At 41.2% G+C, this 6999-nt stretch overlaps 1 protein-coding gene across 3 annotated transcripts; it reads left to right on the top strand.

The window, feature by feature from the left end:
- The first annotated feature begins 2977 nt into the window (after positions 1–2977).
- Positions 2978–6471, top strand: LOC149833726 (zinc finger BED domain-containing protein RICESLEEPER 1-like). 3 transcript variants are annotated; one of them, XM_090009831.1, is made up of 4 exons: positions 2978–3080; positions 4170–6154; positions 6242–6315; positions 6399–6469. In XM_090009831.1, exons 2-3 carry the CDS (start codon positions 4195–4197, stop codon positions 6298–6300), a joined length of 2019 nt encoding a protein of 672 aa, XP_089865957.1. In that variant the 5' UTR covers positions 2978–3080; positions 4170–4194; the 3' UTR covers positions 6301–6315; positions 6399–6469. The 3 variants fall into 3 exon arrangements, with proteins under 3 accessions (XP_089865957.1, XP_089865956.1, XP_089865955.1); XM_090009830.1 differs by lacking the exon at positions 2978–3080 and adding an exon at positions 3810–4079 and having other exon boundaries at positions 6242–6310; positions 6399–6471; XM_090009829.1 differs by lacking the exon at positions 2978–3080 and adding an exon at positions 3810–4079.
- The last annotated feature ends 528 nt before the right edge of the window (positions 6472–6999 follow it).

Raw genomic sequence — 6999 nt, 5'->3', positions numbered from 1 at the left:
TTTCACTGACTGTCAAATAAGGGCCTCTATTTGATTGACTGTAACCATGCATGAGTCACATATAACTATATAAGGTCATTGTACTGTCCCTATTTTATAATAACATAATTGAATCACATTTTTTAAGACAGTTTGTTAGTGTATTTCATATGCATCATAAATGCTACAGCAACTTCTGGTATGGATTTGACTGGTTCATTCATAAATATCTTCTCAACAAAAACTTGAGTTTCTTTTTTTAAACAGTAGCCAGAAAATTAATCTCTCTCTCTCTCTCTCTCTCTCTCTCTCTCTCTCTCTCTCTCTCTCTCTCTCTATATATATATATATATATATATATATATATATATATATATATATATATATATATATATATATATATATAGTGAGTGGTAGCTACGCAACCCTTAGGTGTAACCATTCGTTACAGGGAGTGATAGACGGCAACACAAAAAATGGGGTTTTCAGCTTTTTCGGTGATTCTTTTACGTTTTTTGACCCCATAGATGTGTTCGGCATAGTCTAATCACTAGGAATTGATGCTCAGACCATGTATTTTCAATAAAAAAAGATATTTAGAGCCTTGAAATTTTACAAAGATTTTGGATCATTGATTTTTCAAACCTTATAAAAGTTCACCCATGAATTGGAATTGAACGCTCCAAGAGATGATCCCTTAAAATGGAGTAAGTAGATCCCATATGTAAAGTTAGAATTTAAAAATAAAACAAAAAGAGACAGAAAAAATCTATTTAGCATGTTAGTGTCACTATATATATATATAAACAGAGAGAAAGTGGTAGCTGAACAACCCTTAGGTGTGCAGCTACCTGCGCAAATGATGGACGGCCAGTGCAAAAAATGCATTTTTAGGCTGGTTTTTTACCGCTGCTAAAGGTCCCAGTTTTCGTTGGGACCTTTAGCAGCAGTCAAGTCTCAGCAGAAACTGGAACCTTTAATGGCGGTCAAAAATTGCAGTTACTTTTTTTGTGTGTGTTTTTTGTCGTCCATCACGCTCTGTGATGGACGGCCACAAGCATTCCGTCGGTAGGTGCACAACTACCACTCACTCTATTTATATACACCCTGATGCAACTTGACTTGGACTAGAACTATCAGATGCAGACTTCTCTCATGGTTGGACCCAGACTCCCATCCAAAAAAAAGTGGGATAAGCCTCAACAATGCAATATCTCAGCAGAAGTAGATGCATCTATAGGCCTCTTTATTGGACCAGCAGTTTGATACAAACTGTTAAATCGGAGTGAGGCCTTTGTGGGACTTACCAATTTTCATTGGATTCAGCTCAAGAAAAACCCATACTACGTCAAGAGCAAGCCAAGTAATTGGTAATCAATTATACGTATAAATGGATCTGGGTCATTTAGGCCTCTTATCCAACTCCATACTATTGGGTGTCATGCTGGTCTAGCCTACCTGAGAGCAGTCCAACCACAAAATGATCCCCCGCTTATGGTCAAACAAGGTGCATATGATCAAACGAATCGGCATTTGGCTCCAAAAATCTAGATCCACTAAACCAGGTTCCTTTGCTCGATTGATCTTTTTGGGTCAGGAACACAACAAGGTCAGTGTACCGCTTGAAAATTTGAATGATAACTTCGGGGTAGAATCCATGTTGAAAAAAAGTGGAGAACTAATCCAAGTGGTGGATCAGGGAGTGCCCCCTGATACTGGGAATCACCAAGGGTGTAGTATCACTAAGGAGAGTGCCCTGTTTTCCTACCTTGTATCACTTTTCCTACATCTTTCTTGCTTTCAAATATGTCTTTGGTTAGTCATTTTGCTTAACTCTCTTGCAATCTCAAATCCTCTCTAGTTATAACATGTGATATCCTTAAAATCCAAATCTCATGAGCACCAATTCCAATTAGCCAGTGATACATATCAGACCCAGGTCCAAAACCCGTTTCACTTCCATGTGTATGCGCAAACCATCATCATCAAGCCTTATTAGGGATGGCAGTGGGGCAGGGCGGGGCGGGGCGGGGGACAAGGTCTCCACCCCCGCCCCGCCTCAAGATTTTATCCTCCACCCCCGCCCCGCCTCCCTGGCGGGGATGGATTTTATCCTCCACCCCAGCCTTCATCCTTGTTTCATGTCCTCCATCCCCGGTTCAAACGGGGATGAGGCGGGGCGGGGCGGGGATATTGCTGGAAAAAGTGGTCGGGTCGGGGCAGGGACGGGGCGGGGCAGGGAAAAGTGCACGTCCATCCCCGCCTCCACCCCCGGACGGGGATGGATTTTAACCTTCGTCCTCGCCTCCATCCCCGTTTCATACCCTTCATCCCCGGTCCAAACGGGGCGAGGCGGGGCGGGGCCCCGCTTTCCCCCGGTCCACTGCCATCCCTAAGCCTTATCCTAACTACATGGGATCCGCGATTTGGGTCCAAAATATGGTTACAAATATCGTTCTCAAGAAAATATCCAGATAACTTTAAATTTTTTGTTTTTTACTGAAAAAACTCACAGAATTATTAGTATACATAAAAAAATTTATATATAATAACGATCTAAATAATACAAAAAAAAGAAAGAAAAATCAACTTTTAACGTTAACATCACATTGGAAACACTATGTTTAAAAAGCAAATGACATTTTGAAAATATTTTGTTTGGAACGGCACAATCCAAAATATCTCACTAAAATGGTGATATTTTTAAAACCATCGATAATATTTTGTGACTATGGATTAAAACTCCCAGTTTGTTTGGAGAATAAAATTTCAAGTTTTAATCCCAGTTTGTTTGGGGTACGGATGAGTCATGAGTGAGAGGGTGTGCAGTCCCCAATTTATGACCCAAATCCGGGCCCACCAATATCCCACACGAGTGGGGGACTCTGTAAGCGACACTTTTATAGTTAAAGGACCCTCCCAATGTGGCAGATTTTGGCAATTTACCCAAAATTAGAGGCCAGGACAGCAACTTTTTGTGGGTTCCTTTTTTAATTTCGGGTTCCGCCCGAAACCCTAACCCTCTCCTCGATCCACCGCTCCAGGCGCGCTCGGCAGACCCGCCTTCTCCGGCGACCTCGGCCCAGGATTCCGGCGACCCCGTAAGCCTCTTCCCATCAACACGGCATCCTTTCTTTCCGGACGAACCCCGAGAAAACCTTCGGTTTTCCGGCGTTTCGGACGGAATGCATTGTTGGGTTGCCGTTTCTTTAGTTTATCTCCGTTTTTTCTGAGTTGTATTATTCGTATCTGAGGTTTCTGCGAGTTGGGTGTTTGTTGTTTTGCTTCATAGTGGTTTGTTTCTTACAGAATTGGGGTAATTATTTGAGTTTGTTGTAGGGTTTTGTCCACTCCCCCACCCCCCGAAAAAAAACGATTTTGATGGGTTCTGCTGAATCTCTCTCTCTCTCTCTCTCTCTCTCTCTCTCTCTTTGTTTTGTTTTGGTAGGTATTGAAATGTATTTGGTTTTTTGAGAAATTTGGTGCTTGATTTTTTGGTTGATGTGTCTGTGTTCTCTGTTTCTTGGATCTGTGATGAAAGAAAAAAGGGGTGAAACCCGCTTTGTTTTTTTCATGGTTCTGTTTCAGTATAATGGTGGGATGTGAATGGATCAGGTTAGGTCGGATCTAGGCTTTTTCTGAATCAGACCTGGTTTGTGGTTTCATCTGCTGGATTTGGACTCAGGCCCTTGCGTTTGGGGGACGCCGGGCTGAATCTGATCTAACCGGATATGTGCCCTAACCTGATCCAGAGCTCGCATCAAACGGATCGGATCTGATTAGATCTACATATATCCGGATCCGAACTACTCTGATCCGGTCCTTTCCAGGCTTCCAACTTGGGCTGTGGAATTACAGAGGTCTCTGTTATAATCCAGCCTGTACCTATGCAGTGTTTTCCGGTTTGGGTTCTACTCAACTTGGGTTGGAAAACGAAAAATATGCCGGGATAGACAGTTTGGTCCTATATCCTATCCACATTTTACGTGCAGATTGTTTGATTTGATTTTTGTTAGTTGAGAATTTGGCATCAGATTCCTGCTCTGACTGACTGAGTGAATTGTGTATAATCTGGATCCCGCAGCACAAAACCCATCTAGGTGAGTGTAGGCGGATCATATGGTTAAACCAAAATGAACCATTGAGTTGTGTCAGTTTTGTTAAATTTGGTGAAAATTTTGAACCTGCAGATTTTGGTGACATATCATATGCACCATGTCTATCATCCCCACCACGCCTACCCGGACTCCTAGTGAAGAAAATGACAGCAATATGGTGCAGATGTCGAAATCTGTAGTTCGCAAGAGACCAAGCAGATTGAGATCCGCAGTGTGGAATGATTTTGAGAGAATTAAGAAGAATGGGAAGGACATGGCTATGTGTATGCTTTGTAAGAGGGAGTTTGTGGGAGGGACTAGCAGTGGCACATCACATTTGAAAAAGCATCTAGAGAGGTGCCCGAGAAGAACTAACGCCGATGGAGCTCAGCAATTACTTTCAATAGGCAGGAAGAAAAGGGAGAGGACTGTCAGTGTTAGTAACTTCAAGTTCAGCCAAGAAAGAAGTCAACTTGATCTTGCACATATGATCATCCTACATGGGTACCCGTTCTCTATTGTTGAGCACATTGGTTTTAGAATGTTTGTCAATAATCTTCAGCCATTATTCAACATGGTATCGCTTGAAGCCGTTAAGGCTGACTGTCTGACGATTTACGAAAAGGAGAATGAGAAACTTAAAGAAGTCTTGACAAATCTATCTGGTAGAGTTAGCCTTACAACGGAGTTGTGGACTTCTTGTGAGAATGTTGCATATTTATGTTTGATAGCACATTACATTGGTGACGAGTGGGTATTGCAGAGAAAGATTCTTAATTTTGTAATGATAGGATCCCCTCATACAGATGAAGCACTTTTCGAAATTCTGGAATCATGTCTAATGGAGTGGAATATTTATCATAAGGTGTTTGCAATGACATTGGACTATTCATTTACTAGCGAAAATCTTGTCTCAAGAATCAGAGACTCACTCTACCAAAAGAGGATGCTTGTGAGTGACAGCCAGCCGTTTCACATGCGATGTGCTGCACATGCTCTCAATATTGTCGTCCATGATGGTCTGGAAACAGTACATGAGGTGATCCATAAGATTCGAGAGACTATCAAGTATATCAAGAGCTCACAAACAAGGGAACAAAAATTTAATGAGGCAGTTCATCAAGCTCGAATCCATAGCCAAAGGAGCTTATGCCTTGATATTCCAACTCAGTGGAGCTCGACTTATCTCATGATTGATGGTTCATTGGAATACAAGGATGCATTGTCCCGCTTGCAAAAGCTTGATTCTAGCTACACATTGGCACCAACTCCTAGGGAATGGGAAATGGCAAGTAGTATTACCAATATACTGAAGCCATTTGTTGAAATTACCAATGTTTTCTCTGGAACGAAGAGCCTAACATCAAACCTTTACTTCCCCTCAATTTGTGCGATTAAGTTTCAGCTTCATGAATGGTGTAGAAGTGGAGATGCATTTGTTCGGTCTGTGGCCTTGAAGATGAGAGAAACTTTTGATGCATACTGGAAAATGTGCAGCTTAATTTTGGCAGTCGCTGTTGTTTTAGATCCTCGATTCAAGATGAAGCTGGTAGAATATTACTATCCACAAATTTATGGTGTGAATGCTGAAGAGCAAATCAAGGATACTTATGATGGAATTGTGAGTCTTTACAATGAATACGCAGCCCGTTGCAATTCAGCCCCTCCTTCCCAAGATTACAACAAGCGGGTAGGAGGTGGAAGTGAATCTAATGTTACCTTGTCAATGAACATTGCAAGTGATCCAAGGGATATGTTGAGAGGATTCGATGAGTACCTTTCTGAGACTACACAAAACCAGCACTCAAAGTCAGACTTGGATCTGTATCTGGAAGAAGCTGTATTCCCTCGTAATGTGGAGTTCGACGTTTTAAATTGGTGGAAAGTTAATACACCCAAGTATCCTGTTTTGTCTAAGATGGCTCGTGATGTTCTAGGGATTCCAGTTTCAACTGTGGCATTGGACTCAACATTCAACACCGGAAGCAAAATGCTGGATACCTATCGCAGTTCACTAGATCTGCAAACTTTACAGGCTTTGATGTGTGCGCAAGACTGGTTGCAAGACAAATTGGATGGTAACTTTTTTTTATTATGTTCAAATCTAGAAGTCTTCTTTTTTTATTTGAGTTTTCCCCCACTCATTTTTACTGCTACTGTTTTAGGTTCAGCATTATCCACAAGCTATTCTGGTTCTACCATGACCGCTCTCAACCAGGTTTAGGCGCATTCATGTATGGTATGCTTTAGTTCCATATTTTTGAATCCTAGTAACGTTTTCAGTTCATATTTTTAAGGATTATACATTTTTCATGTTGCCAGGTGGCGGACCAGATGTCGGTTGTGCACTGCACCCGTTGTTGATTTTTCTTTTCGTTACTAATTAGTGGGCTTCTGTTAATATAAAATTTTAAGTGGAGTCAACCTCTACATCGTGCCAGGCTGAAATTATGGAATTTTTCTTAGCTTTGTTGTTGTTAGTAGTTGAATCAGCCAACAGATAGACTGTTCAAGCTGTTTTTCTTTGTTGTCATGCTTTATGCGCCGCTAGCTGCTGTAGAATATATGTGGGGAGTGATTTCCTTAATATTTGTACTTTTTCAACGGCCCTTTGAATGCCATCATTTATCTGATTCCGTTTTCAGCTACCTATTCTTACGGTGTTCAGCAGGTCGTTAAGCGTTTTTTTGGAAACTTGCTCTCTGTTGCTTTTTGTTCCAATGGAAACTTGCTCTGTTGCTTCTTTTTTTTCCAATTGCAACTTGCTCTCTGTTGCTTTTTTTTTCAATGGAAACTTGTTCTCTGTTGCTTGATTCTGTTCCTGTTCAACGCCCCATGCATGTATTTTTACTCCCTTGCTTTTACTCTAACAATGGTTGTTTCAAGTTATTTAACTTTTGGGTTATATTTTTTGTTTTGATTT

This window comes from Nuphar pumila, chromosome 6, assembly GCF_984573655.1.
Source record: "Nuphar pumila chromosome 6, dmNupPumi1.hap1.1, whole genome shotgun sequence".
In the NCBI taxonomy this organism is placed as follows: domain Eukaryota; kingdom Viridiplantae; phylum Streptophyta; class Magnoliopsida; order Nymphaeales; family Nymphaeaceae; genus Nuphar; species Nuphar pumila.
This window is presented reverse-complemented; position numbering and strand designations above follow the sequence as displayed.

Excerpts from the sequence above, each read along its gene's own strand:
- LOC149833726 (XM_090009830.1), top strand. The coding sequence starts at position 4,195 with ATGTCTATCATCCCCACCACGCCTACCCGGACTCCTAGTGAAGAAAAT. Across the intron at positions 6,155-6,241 it reads GTTGCAAGACAAATTGGATG|GTTCAGCATTATCCACAAGC; the intron begins GTAACTTTTTTT and ends CTACTGTTTTAG.